We start from the raw sequence: 20,335 nt of genomic DNA, 5'->3' as shown, positions 1-20,335 counted from the left end.
GTCTGGAAAAAAATGAGTATGTTGAATGTCATACACGGAATAGCAAAATCTTGGTTGAATTTGAAACCAACACTGGTTCGATCATGGAGAAAGATTCTTCCTAACCATTTATCAGATGGGAACACAATCGATCGACAAGCGCCAGATGGACTGAACCACAGATTAACTGGATGACTGCTTTAAACGCAATTCTCGACTTCACGAATGATAGATTGCACATCAGATGACGAGTAACCTTTCGATGTGCACAGATACAATTATTAAAATTGAGTTGGATCTTTCTGGCGAGTTTAATAAGGAAAAATTCGGAACTAAAGTATCAGAAGGACAGAACGTATACAGGGTAGGTATGTCAGGACTTCGGGTAGATTTCGCTTAGTGTAAGTGCGAGCAGTGCGCACGCATAAGGTGCACGTGTCGTTAATCTATGGTTCAGTCTGTCTGGCGCTTGTCGATCGTTTGCACCAAACCCGAAGACAATACCTATCTAGCACGAACCGGCAAAAGCAGGTATCCTGCAAATGCGGACAGAATTCTTTGGTACATTCTACATATAAGCGGCATATAATATGCTGCGTCTCTTTCCACGATTCCAAGGGGAGAAAGAGAGACGTAGCATGGTGTTAACAGCACTACGTACACACGCATTAGACAATTATTATATACGAAGAATGTATTTATTAAAAAAATACTGGTCATATGATATGCAGGTTGTTTTAACTGATTTGATAGCCGAAAGCTTTATTATATTCTCAAGAAACAATATAATTTACCACACTGATTAGTTGAAAGAAAGAATATGATTCAAACGGCACATTGAAGGATGTGGGCAATAAGAAAAAACATTCTTATGTGTATATACAAAACCATTTATAAGAACAAATAAAAAAAAATCATTTAGTAAAGTTTATTACAATTTATACTTAAAAATATATGAATTTCTATTCTAGTGGAAACACAAACTCAATAGTGACAATGGATGGCTAACTTATGCTCTAAAATTAACATATACGTAAATTTGAAATATATAATTTGTATACTTTTTTTCATATATATGTATATACATTATTATTTTTTAATAAGTCTAAAAGCTTTAAGAAATCATCTTGTTAAAAAAGAAAGAACAGGCTCCACAAACAAGAATTTCTCTGACCAGCATTGCGATTCTGCCAATTTACACACACACCTTCCACTACAATCGTTGTCTGCACATTGCATATTTATGTACCCATCGCCCTTTTCTATTGATCTCTATGAGAAGTAAAAAAAAAAACAAAACAGTCAGAACATCCAATTCAATAGATCAAATTAAATATAATTTACAATTTATATGATTCGATTTGATATTTTTTATGTATAATTAGAGCGCAACGCCTAAAGACAACTACCGATAGTCGACGTTGAATTAGTGATACGATTTGAACTGTAACATCGGCGTGTCCTTAAATTACAATTTAAAAAAAAAACATCAAAATATGGAATCGATCTTGGAAAATCTATGTGAGATCTTTATATGAAAATTTCACACCGAGAACTTAATTTTGCCAGCAGCAATTTTACAACTTGTTCAATATTGTGACGACTGATTGCAAGTCATAATAGCACTATGCTAAACAAGGTTAATACTATTAGAAACCAATTACAAAATACATAATCGTATTTCATGCCCTAAGTTACGATTCGATCTTGAGATTTTGTTTCAATTAAAATCTCATTACATAATATATGATATCTGAACTCTTCAATAAATACAATACGAAAGTCTGCCATAGTGTGACTATGTACTAATAAAAATATTATTGCCAAGGTTCACTTGTATCTATAAATTATAAAATAACAAAGAAAAAATATAAGCTTCATTGTCAAAAAGACTACAGAACATTACAAAGAAAAAAATAAAATCTTATTTCAACTTCACTATTAAAAATATCTTAATTTCGGTAATGTATAAATTTGTTTCTATTTAACTGTGTACGTATATACATATACACTTTCACTCGATTTATTCACGGAACAAGAAACTGAAGAATTTCGCAACTAGTAGTTGAAATCTATACACTTATATGGCTAATGTAAATGTACAAAGTCAAGTAAAATCATATATTATTTTAGATTCACACATTAAGCTAATTGGTAAATTCTTCATTTTAAACATACAAAAACAGTTTTTAACACATCAAAATACCACTTAAAATTCTTGTGCATGGTATATTAACATTAAACAAATCTTACCTGCAACAGAAAAAAAAAATACAACAACATTTAAACAAACGATAAAGATTTCTAATACAAAAATTTTAAAAACATTGCAAAATTTACTTTTAAATCACATGGTGATTACACTTAGCTGGTGAGAAGAGCAATATTGATCTCCTTAACCATTTTCACTCTGTGGAGCATCTTCGACAAGGGTTCCCGACCCAGCGCTTGAGTGCTGTACCACACAGGACTGTCAGGAACGCACGATCTTTCCGGCATAAGATAAAATACATCGTTTCTCGTTTTTACACTTTCAGGGCTGGAAATATAGCAACAGTTAATTTTTTTTGGAAAATGCTCTCCCATCGCCAAGTAAATTCATAGATTTTTACCATTTCGACAAATAAAATTCATAAAGTTTAACAGGACACCGCAGCGGATTATCTTCATTCTCTTGCTGTTCGTACACCTTTTTCTTTCTAGAATTAGCATCTGAAATGCACAAAATTGACAAAATTAAACTATCGTGTCGCCGTAACCAACACATATAAACAATAGTATAAAAACAAACCTAAAGCAGACTGAGGTGGATAGAATCTAAGTAAAACATTCCTCGAACCAGGAATTTTAGCTGCACCAGGCTGATTCGGATTTCTCTTCCAATGTTTCATTATATGCGAAAATGACAATTGCATATGTTCTTCAACCGTCTGCCAAAAATAGACATGAACAATGTATCTCACATACAATTTAAAAAATTAAAACAATATGAATTATATTTACCACAAGATTAAAATGTTTAGTGTTAAAAAACATAAGGGTTGATAAAAGAACATGTGGTGAATGAGCTCCTAGTTGTTTACTTTCCCACAAATGCTCTTCTTCAACTCTCGTTACAATATACTCTAAAAATATTACACAAACAATGTAAAAACATTATTCACATAAAAACAAAAAAAAAATCATACCATGTACAGAAATAACAATTTCAACTTACGAGAATCGTTATAAAGAACGGAAAATTTTCTTGCTACTTCATCAAGGCATTCTGTGAATTTTTCATAGTATGAATCGGTAAAAATATTATCTATTCTACCATTTTCAAACAAATATTGTTGTATACCTGTATATTGTAAACACAAATAAAACGATTAAAAACCATCGAGCACTTTACATAAGACGAGTATATACACTTCACACTCACCAAGCACTAAATAATATATAGTATCGGGAGCGTATTCGCTACCGTTAGGTTTTCGCACTTCTTTAACGAAGAGACAAAGCGAATAATTCAACTCATCAGCCGTCAACTGGAGGATTTCAGACTTGAAAGGTTTTCGTCGGACGGTACTCTTCTCCATTTCAGAATTTTTTGTGACGACCCATTGCTTCCACGCGTTTACTCCGAATGTATACTACAAAACGAACACTTTTAGTGAAAAAAAAAAAACAAAACCTAATTTAATCGTAAACATTCCACCGAATATAGACAAACCTTGAGGCACATGTTGGCGTCGGGTTTCTCTTGAGGTTCTCGTGGAGGTTCAGGTGCGTGATGAGCGGTGGGAGTTTCAGGCGCTCGTCTCGATCTTTTCGATGATCGCGTGCTGACCGGCGCGTTGACGGGACTAGATCCACCTCTTGCTCTTTTACGATTCAAGTTTGCAGCGGCTGCGGTCGCTGCCGCTGCAGCCCGTTGTTGCTCCAGCATCATTAACGAATGATGATGCATTGGATTATTTTCATCAAGACCTGTTATTAATACAATTTATTTAAAAAATTCTTCTAAAATATAGTATCATTATGAGTGAAACATCTTATTTTTACCAGTCGGCAGTGATGGATGTGAGCTAGGCGTGATGGTACTGGCCGTCATAGCCGATTCCAAGTCTACAGGCGTGTCCGAGTATTCAGTGGCCATCTTGAACGCCATCTGCAGCATATCTTCTCCAAATGCGTTATTGCCAGTATCCAAAGTATCGGGACTGAAGCCATCATCTAAATATGCATAATACATTTTTTACCTTTACTTGTGAATACTTAATCAAATTGCATTTAATATAAATTGCATGTTTTTTCTTCATACACTACAGTGTAATATTATCAACTTTTTTGCTATGATTGCATACTACATAGAAATATAAATCAAACTTTGAATCTAATAAAATTCACTAGGAAAAACAATCGAGCATTGCGATTTGTTTTTTCATATAAAAATTAATTTGAAAGACTTTCATTTTGAAATGATATAATATCGTCGAATTAAAAATAAGTGATAATAAAAGGTTTATTCAACAGAGTGAATAAAAACTTGCAGAGTGCAATTTGACTGTCATCGATAGAATATATACAAGACTAGGTGCCTATAATGATATAATGTTGACTTTTCCCGTTGAATTGAGTGAAACGGCAGCCATATCAAAGCACACTTCAATTAACTCATTAGTTTTAATCAATGAATTGGGAAGAGGAACATTAATATATGATGGAACTGCTATAGCAGCTTCTGCAGTGGAAGAGTTAAGTTAAGTAACGCGAGTTGACGCACAATATTTTAGTACAAAATTTTAACCAAAGGTGTCGCCTTGGGGTAGCCTGTAATGGCACCTATGGTAGAAATGAATGTATAATAAATTACATTTTGCTATGTTTGAGAAGCGTCTACCTCACGGGACCGAAAGTGAAAAGCCCGACAACGCAAATATCGAAAAATCTAAGTCGAAAGATCAAAAAAAAAAGGGTGCATGGTAAACGGTACTATGTATATATAATATATATATGAGTGGCATGCGGTGAAATTATCCCTCTTTTTGTCATACAGCCTTGTTTAATGTGCGCGCGCAGGATATGGGAGGAAAAGCCTGTTCCTCTTGTTCCTGTTGTATCCTGCTCGCGCAAATTAAGTGAGGATGTACGACAGGGGGAGAGAGACTTTTACCGCACGCACTTAAATGTATACTGACCGTTTTTCATATGTATGCATGGTAAACGAACATTTCGACTTTTTAGCATTCGGTGCGGTGACGGTCACCCATTTGAGTACTAGATACATACATATATGAATCAAACATTGAATATAATAAATTATTATATTAGGAGAGCAAAGAAGGGCAACGGAACACGTGATATTTCTCTATTTTCAGCGAAAAACGATATTTGTTTATGATTCAAATCATAATATGGTTTTAAAGGTTTATGGTTTTATTGACCAGATCTTCGTATTACTACCTATTATATTCGGGTACATTTAGTCCAAAAGGTTCAACGACAAAATGTACCCGAAAATTAGTGCACTGACAAAATGTCCACGGAAACAATGTTCAAGCGACAAAATGTTCAAAAATCCTAAATTTTCCTATTTTAATGGAAAAAGTAACTTTTTATTGTATTATATGTTATATATCTATCGATGTATATGGTACTTTTTATCGTATAGATCGCGGATGTTATTAAATTAGTATAAATTACAGGTGTTCTCAACCGCACCAACATATTCTTATTTAAATTGAACAATTACATTTTAAGCGAATGTCATTGTGACTCATTGAATATCACTTTAAGATGTCATTGAATTAGTTTAAATGTTAGGGGTTCTTAGCCGTATCCAATATTTACTTATTTAAATTGAAAAAAAAAAAAAAACTTTCTAAGCGTATGAACTGCAGATTACATTGAATTAGTTTATATGTCTAATTCAATGTAATCTCATCTGTCCACTGAGCTTTATGTAATTAATGAGAACACACGTTCAACATAGGCATTTTGCGGTGGGATGGTGAACAAGTATTGTTAACTTGATAACTTTATTGGAACTTTATAATACCAGAGTAATTATAAATTTATCTCTTGAATAACAATGAATTTATAGCTCGCGCAGCGAAAGCTGGCACGTACCAATACAAACACGTATATTGTATCCGTGAAGATATGAATAAGATTTTTTGTATCTGTTTTCTAGGACAATCAGTTGGTCCCTTTCATACGCACCCACTTTCCGAGCATGACAGAAACAACAATTATTTTTTGTATTGCTCGGTGATTTTTGCTCAGTGATCAAGTGTGCACTACAGGATGATTTTTTCCAGTTTCACTGGTCAGTCACCGATCAACCCCCACAAACTGACGTAACGCGTTCTTATATTGTTTGCTAATTGGTTAATTGGAGTTAGTTCATTAGAATTAGTGGATATATGATAATAAAATGCTTTGTAATAAAATTGGATCTGGGAAAACACTAACGGGACAATCTCGCGAAATTGTGTATAATGTTTTCAACTATTTCATGCATCGTATAGTGAATAGTGAAAGTGACGAAAGAAATAGTTTTATGAAAAATTTATATGCTTCAACTGCGGAAGCGACTGGTGTTTCTAAAAGAAGTGTTCAGCGAATTGTTTGTGAAGTACGAAATCAATTTGTGGTGGCTAATAAACCGCCAACATCGCAACCTTCAATATCGGAGCCATCAACGACACAACCTATATCTTCAGAGTCATCAGATCCAGCAGCATCCACATCTTCATCGACTGTGCGAGTTGTTTTAAGGACACCGGGCAAAAATCGTGTAAGGTTATCAAAAATAACTACAGTGGATAGTTTTGATCAAGAGGTCATCAGGCGAACTATCTACGATTTTCATCTAGTTCATAAGACATTTCCGACGCTACAAAAGTTATTAGAAGTTTTGAAAGACCTTTTAAAATTTAAAGGTGCAATTTCTTTGTTAAGAGTTATCGTTCGTAGGCTAGGTTTCAAATGAAGAAAGATGAAAAATAATAAACAAACACTTATTGAAAAAAATGTAATTCGACTGAAGAGATCCATATATCTTTCCAAATTAGAAGAGTATAGATTGCAAGGCCGCCCTATAGTTTACACGGATGAATCCTATATAAATAGCTCACATACGATGCCAAAATCATGGTCCGATGAAACTAGCAAAGGTTGCAGAGTACCGATTTATAAGGGTAATATGCTAATAATAGTTCACGCCTGTTCTGAAAAAGGATTTATTCCAAATGCGTTACTTATATATCCATCTAAAATTAAAACCGGAGATTATCATAATAATATGAACGCGATTAATTACCAAAAATGGATTAAAGAAAAGCTTGTTCCAAATTTACAACCCCAATCTGTAATTGTTATTGATAATGCGTCGTACCATAATGTCATGTCAGAACCTATGCCCACATCTAATTCCAGAAAAGCTGACATGCTAGCTTGGTTAAGAAAATTTAATATACCTTATCCAGAAAAATGCACAAAGCCTGTTTTATATGAAATAATAAAAAACAATAAACAAAATCATCAAGAGTTTGTACTTGATAAAATCTTGGAAGCTCACGGACATAACGTACTACGCCTACCACCCAGAACTAAACCCTATAGAATTACTGTGGGGCATTATTAAGGGTAAAGTAGCTTCAAAAAATGTCATGTTTGACTTAAAGGTCGTTGAAGAGCTGTTTAGGAAAGAAGCAGAGTCAATCACTATTGATACATTCAGAGACGTTTGGAGACATGTGAAAAAACATGAAGAAAAATTTATTGAACTGGAACCAAAACTCGATATTTTAACGGACAATTTCACTGACATTATAAAAGTAGAATATTCTGATAGTGAATATATGGATTCTTCAAGTGATGGAGAATTAAGTGGCGTAGAAGAATTATGATACGACATTGTATAGAAACAGAAGACTATCCAAAACGAGCAAAGAAGTAACGAATTAAAGAAAATCAGAAAAGGTTAGTAAAACTAGAAGTACGTTTAGTAGTAGAGTAGTAAAAGTAAAGTCTTATAATAGAAAAGTTTGAAATTGAAATTCAAAAATAAGATTATAAAATGAACAATGTATTTATTTAGATTAGAAACACTTCCGGTTCGGGTAGACTTTCTGGGTGTAAATGTACTGCGGCATTATCCAAAGATCGCCGCAATATTTTTTTTGTAAGTTTATTTTATTATTATTTATGACAAGTTCTGACTTGGCTACAAAATTCTGAAGCCGACAAACAATTCTATGCAAAATAATGAAAAAATATTTTGATGGTCTAGGCACCCAACAGTAAACAAATTTGAAGTGAACAAATAAACAACAAAGTGTAGCGCTTTCTTTGCGAATTTATTTTATTATCTTTGTAACGGTCGGGACTTAATACTAGCCGACAAAGAAGAATGTCTATATATAATAATGAAAAGGACTGCATTATTATCAAAATTCGAACACTTTTAAAATCACTTATTTCCTGTTTAATATAATTTATATCCTATATTTTTTTCTCATTTTTTAATTCGTATTAATTTTTGCATACGTACGTTTGTTTTACTTATAATTTAAAAAAATGCTATTTATCATTTTATTCGTGGTACGTATTCAAATATTAAATAAATATGCCACCCAAATTATATCATAGATCTTAAAAACATTACACGATCGGTTGAAATAAAATATATAAATAACAGCCTGTATATGAAAAATGCATTTGTATGAGTACTGTGCACGCGCCTTCTGTAGCTAATAGACCTGTATAAGACGGAAAAGCGATATTATATATACATATGATATGATTACCATGGAGCCCAAATTAAAAAGAAAAAAATTCAATAGTGTGAGTTATGTGGAAAACCAACTATTAAGTTTTAGGTTAATTCAAAACTATATAAAGTTTTATTAATTCAAAACCGATAAGCTTTTTCAAAAAAAGGATTGAAAGATAGCAGTCATGAAAATTGAGGGAGATCATATTTTGGAGTAAAATGTGCAAAAAACTGAATTAAGTTAATCAAACAAAAAAATTGATTTCTTTCCGGTACCCCTAATATATTATTATGATATTTCGATGAGTCAAATCACTAAATACAATATTAAATAATTAGACAGTCGTTCAAAACTGATCTTACCCACATAAATAATATTTTGCAACTTAATGAAAAACCTAAATTATCAATGTATTATTGTTGAACTCACTTCCATTTTCTTCATCCGATTCCGAATCACTTTCGCACTTCTTCTTATCACCGGCTACCATTTCGGCCATCATCAACAATTCAGCTTCGAATGGATCCGTCGGCATTTTATCGTGAATCTTTTTTATCTCCTTCATTATACCACTTGCGGAGTTACGGGTGGTCGGTATGAATACTGGTATTGGAATGGGTAACGGTATCGGCACTGGCATGGGGAAAGGTAACGAATACATGGCTATGGGCGTCGGAACATATATAGGGACAGGTATTGGTATTAAAATTCGTTTCTCAAGATGATCGTCAGTCTGAACCTCTTTTGAACACGGATGTGGCCGACACGAGACGCCCTTGGTGACCATCAACGGCTTGGTTAGGGTGCTTATGTTCCTCACTTCTTTGGGCGGAGCTGGTTTGATTACGATGTGGTTGTAAATTTTCGGCGGTGGAGGTGGCGGAGGCGTGGGGGGCTTGGGAGGCTCAACCGGCGGTGGAGGAGGAGGAGGTGGATCGTCTTGCGCCAAAGATAATCTTTTAGATTTCGCTCTCGTGGCGTGCCCGCTCGGTGCAGGAACGGTAGGACCAGCCAGGGATTGAACGTTTGATATAACAGGCATTCCAGAACGACCCGTTGCTTTAGATGTACCTTTCGTCGGCACTTTCATAGGAACTTTAGCTGGAAAATAAAACGAGCAATTTATTATGTTGATTTATAGATATATGTAATTTGTTTTACATATATAAAGTTCCCACAAATAAACACGTTATGATAATTAGATTAACATAATACCATAAGTCCTTCTTGGAGCTCCTGTAGGGACAGCTTGTTTACTTTGCGAATCGCCGTCGAGAACCATCGGCGATTTGCTGTACTGTCGTTGAAAGAGCATAACACATTGATAAGAACAGAAATTCCGCACCGTTGCATCCGACATTGTCAAGTGATACTGCGCTTGTTGTAATCGTTTACACTGGTCACATTTTGTTCTGAAAGAATACACACTTATGTATAAGACAGCCGCTCCAACTATTTACAACTTGTTGTACGACTTTTACTTTATCTATGTATGTAGTGACAACAGATGAAGTTTTGTGATCATGCGAAAATTTTAACTCGAAATTTTGACTGATTCGAACTCAGAATCGATCACTGATCACGTTTTCATGATCTAGAAAAAATGTGTTTGTGTATTTTGGGGATTTTTTGAACACCGTTAGTCCTATCGTACTTGAAACTTAGTATCGGTTACTGACATTTTTATCGATACGACGTAATTTTAAGTTGACCGGAAATGGTACCTACCCTTATAGGTGTCCTATTTTTTAAAAGTTTTTGAATTCAATTATTTCCCAAACCGCTAACTGAATCATACTAAATATCTTTTACATGTAATAGAAATTGTAAATTGTATACCCTAATATTTTTTGAATATTTTTACCTGAACCGGAATTAGTACTTTTACTCTAGAGAATCGAATTTTTTTTATGTTTTTCTCAGAAACCTTTTGGTTTATTGAACCAAAATTTCATATCTAGAAGTTTAAGCTTAATACCAAGTTATATATAAAATTTGGTAAGCATCCCTCAACCGGAAGTGGCAGTTTACTCTTGTTCGATTTTTCTTCCATTTTTTCGGCCACTTAAAAATGTGTGTTCTTCACGAGAAAATTCAAGTATAATTCTTGTATTAATTTGATGAAAATAAAAAAAAATCATTAAATTTAATAAACCGGAAGTAGGATTTTTGCCTCTTAGAAAAGTCAAAAATGTTGTGAGCACGATTCTTTCCACACCCCTGAAAGTATCAAGCTGAAAATTTATATTTGTATTCTTTATGTACTAACTTAGAGCTGATAAGGTTTTAGTCAGAATTCGTAAACCGGAAATAGTATTTTTTTTTAAACAATATTTAATTATTTTATTTTGACCTTTTTAAATTATTTTCATTTTCTTGATATTTAATGTGTATAACATTTAATAGTGATTTTAAGTAATAAAAAAATTTTGAACAAAATCCGACAACCAGAAGTAGAACTTTTGTCTTGTGTAAGTTGGCCCTACATTTTGCGCTCACTTTGTATCGAAAATGCTCTCATGCGAACGTGTATGTATGTTTAACTATAGAATTTTGTTTTGTGACCTTCTTATATTCCTCAAATACATAGATAAAGTCCTGGGTTGGTCACAACCAAATTTTATAAATACCTTCTCGATGAAACTGCATTCATTGAAACCTGATAGAGCGTCAGACAATTCAAAGAGCACATCATCAATGACTGCCCACTGTCGAGTGTTCTTTTGATCATATCGAAATTGTATTTTTTGACTTTGCACCAGTTGCACGGCACAATGTGCCTGGAATTGCTAATGTAAACGTTCATACAGGTTTTAGAACAGAAACAATGAACTGCCGCATCCGTGTATATCGTATAGCTTTCGATAGACTTCCGCTCAAAGTATTTTTTGCACCATCGACACGGATCTAAATAAATCATAAACAATAATAATAGAAAATATTGCGATTTTATGAAATGCATTTGTGACAAATGATCGATATACCTGGAAATACATTATTGACGAATTTAAATGCAGCAAAACACGGTTCGGAGCACAATCTAAGCGGATTTTTCTCATCGAGAGATACTTCTAACGTAGTCGGTTTTTCTTTAGAGCAAACTCCGCATTGCGCCCAAACGGGCAACGGAATAGGGTTTTTACTCATCTCATCAAATTTTTCCACACAAAATTGTGAACAAAAATCTTTAAATTGTCCCTGATCGCCCACAGGCGCTAAGAAACCGTCGAATCCGACTGATATATCCTTTTGACAATAGCAACATATCTTGAGACCTTTTTTGAATTCATCTAAGCAAGCTGAACAACAAAACTGTCTGATATCATATCCAAATCTGACGCAGTACTTTCCTAAGCTGACCATCGAAACGGCGTTTTTACAATTGGCACAATGCAAGCCGTGAGTGTTTTGATACTTTCCCAAGCACACCTCGTTACAAAAATCCATGGTCTCCCACGATAAATTCTTATCATTTCCGACGTAAGGTTCTTGACATTGAGCGCACTTTCTGAAGAAGCTTTTATCTCTGTCTGCGCGGGCAGCGTCGGCTTCCTCTTGCGTCTTGGCTATGATTTTATTCCCCTCGTCGAGATACTTGTCGGTGGCGTTGCTGATTACCTTTAATTTCAACAAAGGTGGCTGTTTCGTTTTGACAACTTTATGTCTTTTGATTCTGAACACACTAGGATATACGTTTTGCAATGATACCAAGCACATAACACTGCACAAATGTTTCTGATCGCCTTCAAATGTCGTTTCAAGGATGCAATCTTTACTTTGAGTACACCAGAAGCATGTCCCTGCTTTAGGCGAGACTTCATGGACCATTTTTCTCTTTCTTTTCACCGTGTATTTATTGGGATTTTCTTCGACTATAGCTTTTATACACTCATCTACACATACGTATTTGACTTTATCGTCTGATATAAATCGATAGTAGCACTCCTTTTCTTTACTACAATGCATACAAGTTGCTATTTCGGAAAGGATTTCTGATACTATGACTTTTTTGAGTATTGTCTTGTATTTATTTGGATATTGTTCTTGAAATTTGACTAAGCAATCTGATCCGCATAAATATCTTAATTCATTTTCAAATGTAAGTCTATATATACAAAATTTATTTTCATCGCATTTAATGCAATTTTCTTCGGACTTTTTCACTTCTCTAATAATGTTACTGTCTCCTGACGTATCAGCAACAGGCTCTGGTTCCGGTTCAGGCTCATCTTCATCATCTTTTCCTTTATCTGTATCTAAAAAATGAGAATAAATAGATTAGGAAAAAAGGTTTCTGTTCAGTCTTTAAAACGTTGCTCTAAATAATGAATTCTTTTTATACCTGGATGATCCCTCAATTCTTCATCTTCTGCGTCATCTTCAATTATGTGTTCTATATTTTTAACCTTAGTTGCAGATACTTGTACATCATTAGTATCAGTAATAAATTCATCTTTCAATTCATCAGCTGCCTTATCAGTATCTTCAGTACCTGTGTCACTTCTTTCATTGGAAGCTGTAACAAAGTGGGATTTTATGAATTATAACTAATAATTAAAAATAACTATACAGATTTTAGAAACAGATTAGTAATTTTTAAGCATCCGAAATTTTTTTTAATTGAATTTAGACTACAAAAAAATCTTGCAAAAAATAAACAAAATAAACAGAAAAAGCATACCGCCATCTGAAAGCAATGAATCGAATGCATTTGCATTTAAAACAGCATCTGTGGATTTTTTAGCCGACAAAGCTTTTAATTTATCGGCTTCCGTAATTTCTCGGTCGGTATCAGGAAGCAAACAAACTTCTTCATCGGCTCCTTCTCCTTCGACTATGTCGGCCTCATTGATATTATCACATAAAATGTCATCTATCACAAGAATAACGTATTTTTAATGACTTCGATAAACATATGCCAAATTAGAGATACAAATTAATTGTTAATAATAAAAAAATAAAATAAAATTACCATCTACATGGGTATGATCATCATCCAACAGAGCATCATTTTCCAAATTGCTTTCATCGTGTTCATTGTTGGCATCTAAATCATTACCGGCGTCTGTATCATGATCGACATTATCGTCGGCATCGTGGTCATTGCCATCATCCATATCGTGATCATTATTAGCGTCCACATCATTTTCACTAGTATCGAACTCTTTGATATTTGTTATTTCCGTAGAACTCACAGTATGATCGTTTTTGTCATCATTTAATAGGTTATCAAAAGGATCAGGAGTCTGAAATATAAAGGAAAATAAGTATTTTTAAACTTGGTAAATGGAAAATTTCGATATATTTAAATCGATTAATTACTTCTGATTCATTAGGTGTTTCTTCCAATGGATTCTCAGCATGTTTATCTTTAGAAGTGTCCATATCTTCAACTATGCTTTCATCTATATCCATTTTTTCAATCTTATTCTCTGTAAAATCATATTCAATTAAATAAGTGAATAAAAACTATTATAATTTTGAAATTACAGTTATTTAATTTTGTTTGTATTATATGTGCCATCATTAACCTTTTTCATCATAATCCATTTCATTGTTGTCGGGACTGCCGTCAGGTCCATTTTGACGAACTTCGCTAACTTCCGTTCGATCATCCACTTCCATTTGATTGTTAGCATCTTTATTTGATTCATTTTCATTTCCGGCATCATCATCTGATACAGGATAGTCGACAATTTGATTTAATTTCACACTCTTGATGATCTCTTTTTCAACTTTTTCTTCAACATTCACAGGATCATCGCAATTATCTTCATTAAAATCATTTCCAATTTGTTCATCCTTGCCATCGGAATTGTCAATCTTTACATCTTCAGTTACAGCATCGATTTTTTCCTTGTCGACCACAGCATCATCAATTTTTTCATCATCGACTACGGCATTGTCAATTTTTTCAGTCGATTTACTAATTGCTTCTTCATCTTTTTTCGAAACATTTAATTCACTTACACTATTATCGATTGGTACGTCTTTTTTAACGTTTTCACTAATAACATTGTCACATTGTTTTGTGTTTTCGGGTATTTCAGATGTTACACTATTTTCAATCTGCGATTCGCAGTCTATACTATTCACAGGTGAACTATGATCTAAATTATTTTCTACGACGGCACTGGATTCGAATGGAAAATCGGCAACCGAAGATTTATCAACATCTTTAGTGTTCGATTTCTCATATGCCGGATCCTCATTCACTTCCTTGCAAGCTTCTTCGGTATCTTTAACACTAAGAACTTCATTCGAAATCTTATCATCATCTATATTATTGCTATGTTTACTTGCGGACGCTTCTTCTGCAGTTTCTATGGGTTTCACGGAAACTTCAGTACATGTTTCACTTGGTGGACAATCCGGAAGAGTTATAAGATCAGCTTTGATGGAGTCGGCTACTTCTGATGTTGTTTCAGTAACTTGGACGAGTGCCGATTCCGGTTCCTTTTCATCCATCTTTAGTATAATTCAATTTGAACATCAATATAAAACTCCATTACAAGAAAATATCTGAAAAACAACAAAACGTATAAGATTTAACATATAAAAAATAGTAAACATTAAAATTTTGACATTGTATTGAACAAATGAAAACTAAATCTATAAGGTGGATAAATATTTTGCATTTGCTTTGAATAGCAGTGTAATAGAAACAAATTATCAACAATATCAATCGTTTAAAAAGCATCTACAAATCTTCAAATAAGAGTCTTAAGTTAAAAAGTATTATAGATGTATGTGATCAGGAGTGAATTGGGAATATATAATATATACTGGCTATATTGCTATGACCCAATATGATAACAATATAATTAAGTGTATTTTGAACATTAATAATAATTGTTATTAGATTCTTTAACTATGTCTCGAATACTAAGATAAGTGATGTGCTAAACATATGATGAATTAATGATTAAATTCATTTCAATTTTAATCGAAAACGCGAATAAAATTGACATATTATTATGTCTTCAGTAAAATTTCAGCGACAAACGATTAGCAGAAAGTGGAATTGAAGTGTACATAAAAGTGTGAAAAAGTTGCATTTCAATGAGTCAATTCAAACCACGTCAAGGATAATTTGAATTTTAAACAATCATATTCATTAAACATAATTAAAATTTAAGACATTTACCGATAGAATTATTATGTTTAGAAAAAAAAATAAAATTCGAGGTTTGGAGCAACAGATCTCTTATTTCTTTTAAGTTTTAATAATGTTAAATGAATATGTTTGACTTATTTACTATTAATGCTATACAAGCTAGAGTGATTATTGCAAATATGTTTTTCGATGATTAATTTTATTGAAAATTTACGATTGTGATTATGAATTTTTATTTTGATGTATTTATTTTGTCTTTTGTTATATATTATATTATTTTTATTATTTCATAATTTTTATCATATTATTATTCTTATTATTTTGATATTTTTATTATACTGTTATTTATATTTTTTTTCTTTTTGTTTTCTTTAACTATCTTACTCTATTATCATTTTTGTTTCTTATTTTAAATGTTTGAGCTTTTCTTTTTTTTTATCTATATGTGAAAATTATTAATGGTTTACATAACATAATTATGTTTTTTTACTATCAATCTATGTAACTTAATAAACTGTAAATTTTCCAAATAAATAAATAAATAAATAAATGAATATGATCGTTTCAAATTCTAAATTTTGTATACATAGGTACGTATAATAAGAGTGAAAAATTAATTCAAGCCGTTTTCTTTTGCACTGGCAATACTGGCGTATTTATCCATACGTCAAATACACACACTGACAGATGTAGATCGGCTTTAACCGATAATTAAAAGAAAAAAAATATATACGAGACTATCAATACAAGTACACGTATAAAACACAAAAAGGCCATTCTAAGAATTGTACAAAAACATGTAGATTTAAAAGCTGACAGCGATCACCGATAGTGTTTATTATTGTAAAAGGGCGAACGACGCGTGTGAGGTTATGTTTCGTCCGTCATACCTATGATCGGTGGATTTGACAGCGCGCGAAGGCTGTCGAGACTCGAGTCTTCGAACGCCGGAGACGAGCCTCGAATGGGGCCCGGCAGGGGCGGGGGTGGAGGGGAGGGGAGGGGAGGGGGGGCGAGCGAAATCCGGCGCGCCCCCGACCGGCTTCGAAGCCCAATTATGGCCGCGGCGAACTGTCACTCGATTTGGTGCGGTTCGGCACGGACGCGTCACATAACCTCAAAAGGCGGGAGCTGCAGAGGCGAGGGGCGAGGGGTGGGGCGGGGTCGAAGCGAGTGCAGTGGCAGAGCGGGTGATGCGAGCAGTGCGAGTGACCGAAGCCGAAGCCGAAGCCGTGTAGCGTCAGTGTCGGTGCGGCCAGCGAGCGGGAAGGGGAGTGTTGATGGCGTCCGTGGTCTGGGAATGGCGAGCGGTGGCGGTGGCGGCCTTACGTTGCGATTGAGTGGGCGGACTTGAGTGGAGACAGCGTCGAAAGTGTTGGAGCGGCGAGAGTGACGGCCGCAAGCCGAAGCCCTCGAAGCACAACAAACGCGCACCATCTTGTGCCGAGCAGCGCGCCACACTGCCGCCAACCCACTTTCCTCTCCTCGACTACCACTCGCACCGTTCTAACGTGACGTTTCGTTTTCGTCGCCGTTTCCGTTTTTTTCGTTATAGGCCTGTGCGTTTTCCTTATCTAAAGGTGACCGCCCACTCTTCTGCGACTGGAATACATTTTGTAAAAGAGTTTCAGGAATTGATGTATTTTGGTTTGGATGAGACGTCTCTCTGTATGTATGTTGATTAGCGGTCTCCGTGACGAGACAGAATGTTAAATGACAGAAAATGCAAATATCGGAAGGCAAAGATCGAAAATCGAAAGATCTTAAGTCGAAAGATCAAAAAAAAAAAAGGGTGCATGGTAAACGGTATATACTCACGTAAATACTCATTTAATTTGCGCGAGCAGGATACAACAGAAACAAGAGGAACGGGCTTTTCCTCCCGTATTAATGTGCGCGCGCAGAAAACGGGAGGAAAAGCCTGTTCCTCTTGTTCCTATTGTACCCTGCTCGCGCAAATTAAGTGAGTGTGTACCGTTTACAATGTACCATTTTTTTTTTATCTTTCGACTAAAGATCTTTCGATTTTCGATCTATGCCTTCCGATATTTGTGTTTTCTGTAATTTAACATTCTGGCTCGTCACGTAGACCCGTTGATTAGGTGACCGTGAACCGTTTCTCTGTTAAGACACGATTGAGCTAGAGTCACAAACCAAGGTCTGGTGAGCAGTGGAATAGATTCTTCAATTACTTTCCATTTTCTTGATGGTTCACTATAAAATGCCTGTAACCAGTGGCAGCTCGTCCATATGGGCTGCGGGCCTGCAGTCCCCCCCAGTACAGTACAAATGCATGCTATTTTTGGCGTTTACATAGGCTGCGGACTGCAGACCTCCCAATATAGTACATATGTATGCTATTTTTGTTTTTATTCGATCACCGGTTTGGTTAACGAGCTACTACAGCCTGATTTATCTCTGCAGCCCCACCACTATGAATTTTCACGAGCCGCTACTGCCTGTAACTCATGGCAATTTAGATTTCCATATATGGGCACTTTGCCGGATGAAATCACTGAATTCCCGCTAAATGATCTGTATGAGATTGTTCCACATAAAACTATCGGTCGATCTTAGCCTTTATTCAAACCAAAAAGAACTTTCTTCAGTCCACGATTCTTATTGTTTTGCAAATTTACACCACAATCTTCAGAGAGAGGTGGGCTATAGCCATTTATCCTTCTTCCGCGATTATACGTCATTCGATCTACAAATCCTGCCTCATCAATTTGGATAGAGTTGATGTGTGTGCAGAATATGTCACCTGTGGTAATCCACTCCGGGTGACCGTGAAAAAGTCTAAAATATTCGTTTATCATGCATACATATGAAAAACGGTTAGTATATATATCAGTGGCGTGCGGTAAAAGTCTCTCTCCCCCCGTCGTACATCCTCACTTAATTTGCGCGAGCAGGATACAACAGGAACAAAAGGAACAGGCTTTTCCTCACGTTTCTGCGCGCACACATTAAACAAGGCTGAATGAAAAAAAGAGAGATACTTTCACCGCATGCCACTGATATATATTATATATGTATACATACTACCGTTTACCACGCACCCTTTTTTTTTTTGATCTTTCGATTTTCGATCTTTACCTTCCGATATTTGCTTTTTCGACCTTTTCACTTTCGGTCCCATGTTGATTATACAAAGAGGCGCCTCGATTGACGGCGGTAATAATGGCGTTATTTATACGTCTATATTTAACAACAAAATTTATATACCCGGAGCCGACTCGTGGCGTGTGTGAAGCGCTTAAAATATTTCTAAAATTTCTCCTGTTTTGTGGACTATGTATACTACTGAATGTGGCTAGTAGAATAAACGAAAAGTGGACAAGAATTACTAGAATGATACCCGAGATAGTGGAAAAAGGGTAAAGGGAAGACCGCAAGGAAGATGGATAAACAAAATTAGGAAAATGTGTGGGGTGAGATGGATGAGAGTTGCGCAAAACAGAAACGAGTGGAAGCGTGTTGGAGGGACCTTCATCCGGCAATGGATGGAGAGCGGCTGTAAATGATGATGATATGTACATAAATCAAATCCATTTTACCAAAACCTAAAAACTATTGTTAGTTATCTATTTTCTTTTGTGTATTTTTAATTGTTTTTGCATTTCTTTTTGAATCGTTATTTTAAGGCGTTAAAGGCATTTTGCACGCGGTTCGGTGATTATTCTGCAAAAAGCGATCTCACGCACGTCACTAAAATCTCGATTACGGAATATCTGGTACCAGAAAAAACCATCCATCACGTGGACTATCATATTAACGAGAACCCGAGTGCCAAACGGTTCTCGTTAATATGATAGTCCACGTGATGGATGGAATTTTCTGGTACCAGATATTCCGTAATCGAGATTTTAGTGACGTGTGCGAGATCGCTTTGTGTGGTATAATCATCGAACCGCATATGTTACATTTGAAATTTAGTCATACACAAATTGCGAAATATTTTTTTGTGGGTTCGTTAAATTATTTTTACCTAATATTAAGTTGTGTTCGATCTGTTTGTATTTCATAAATTCGGTCGTTAATTCTCATAATTAGTATAGTGAGAAATAAAATTTTGTTTAAATTTTAAACTAGGACATTTAAAATATGAGTAAGGCCGGTCCTTCCAAACAACGATGGTTGCGAAAAAATTTCAGTCTTTGTTTAAGAGGGCTGGACAGCAGCGCCTTGTCCATACAAACGTACTATACTTCTCCCTACCTCAATTATGGCACTAGAGAAATTATTTTTTAATATGCTATGGATATCCACCATTGGGGTGCATCTATCGTTTTATTTTTTTAATTAATTATTTTTTATAGGAGCTAGGAGCCGCCAAACATCTATAAAATCACCTCTTTTTTACACCCACAAAAAGAGTCTAGCGTGGTTATTTAACGGTCGATTTTTAAAAAAATACGCCGATAGATGCAAAGAAAATATCTTTCTCATACCGATGATGAAATTTTTTTAA

At 34.8% G+C, this 20,335-nt stretch overlaps 1 protein-coding gene across 2 annotated transcripts; it reads right to left on the bottom strand.

The window, feature by feature from the left end:
- Positions 1-851: 851 nt before the first annotated feature.
- Positions 852-17,369, bottom strand: woc (zinc finger protein without children). 2 transcript variants are annotated; one of them, XM_077445075.1, is made up of 19 exons: positions 17,191-17,369; positions 14,276-15,266; positions 14,067-14,176; positions 13,717-13,990; positions 13,426-13,617; positions 13,087-13,260; positions 11,729-13,000; positions 11,375-11,651; positions 9,960-10,156; positions 9,174-9,845; positions 4,027-4,197; positions 3,695-3,951; positions 3,404-3,614; positions 3,197-3,322; positions 2,983-3,104; positions 2,771-2,909; positions 2,592-2,691; positions 2,320-2,509; positions 852-1,251 (listed from the first exon to the last, which is right to left on the bottom strand). In XM_077445075.1, the coding sequence occupies exons 2-18, from the start codon at positions 15,210-15,212 to the stop codon at positions 2,344-2,346; spliced, it is 5,397 nt and encodes a 1,798-aa protein (XP_077301201.1). In that variant the 5' UTR covers positions 15,213-15,266; positions 17,191-17,369; the 3' UTR covers positions 852-1,251; positions 2,320-2,343. The 2 variants fall into 2 exon arrangements, with proteins under 2 accessions (XP_077301201.1, XP_077301200.1); XM_077445074.1 differs by having other exon boundaries at positions 853-2,232; positions 2,320-2,518.
- Between the last annotated feature and the right edge of the window lie 2,966 nt (positions 17,370-20,335).

This window comes from Arctopsyche grandis, chromosome 13 (assembly GCF_051622035.1).
Source record: "Arctopsyche grandis isolate Sample6627 chromosome 13, ASM5162203v2, whole genome shotgun sequence".
Taxonomy (NCBI): Eukaryota; Metazoa; Arthropoda; class Insecta; order Trichoptera; family Hydropsychidae; genus Arctopsyche; species Arctopsyche grandis.
Note: the sequence above shows the minus strand (reverse complement) of the source record. Positions and strands in the feature narration are given on the sequence as shown.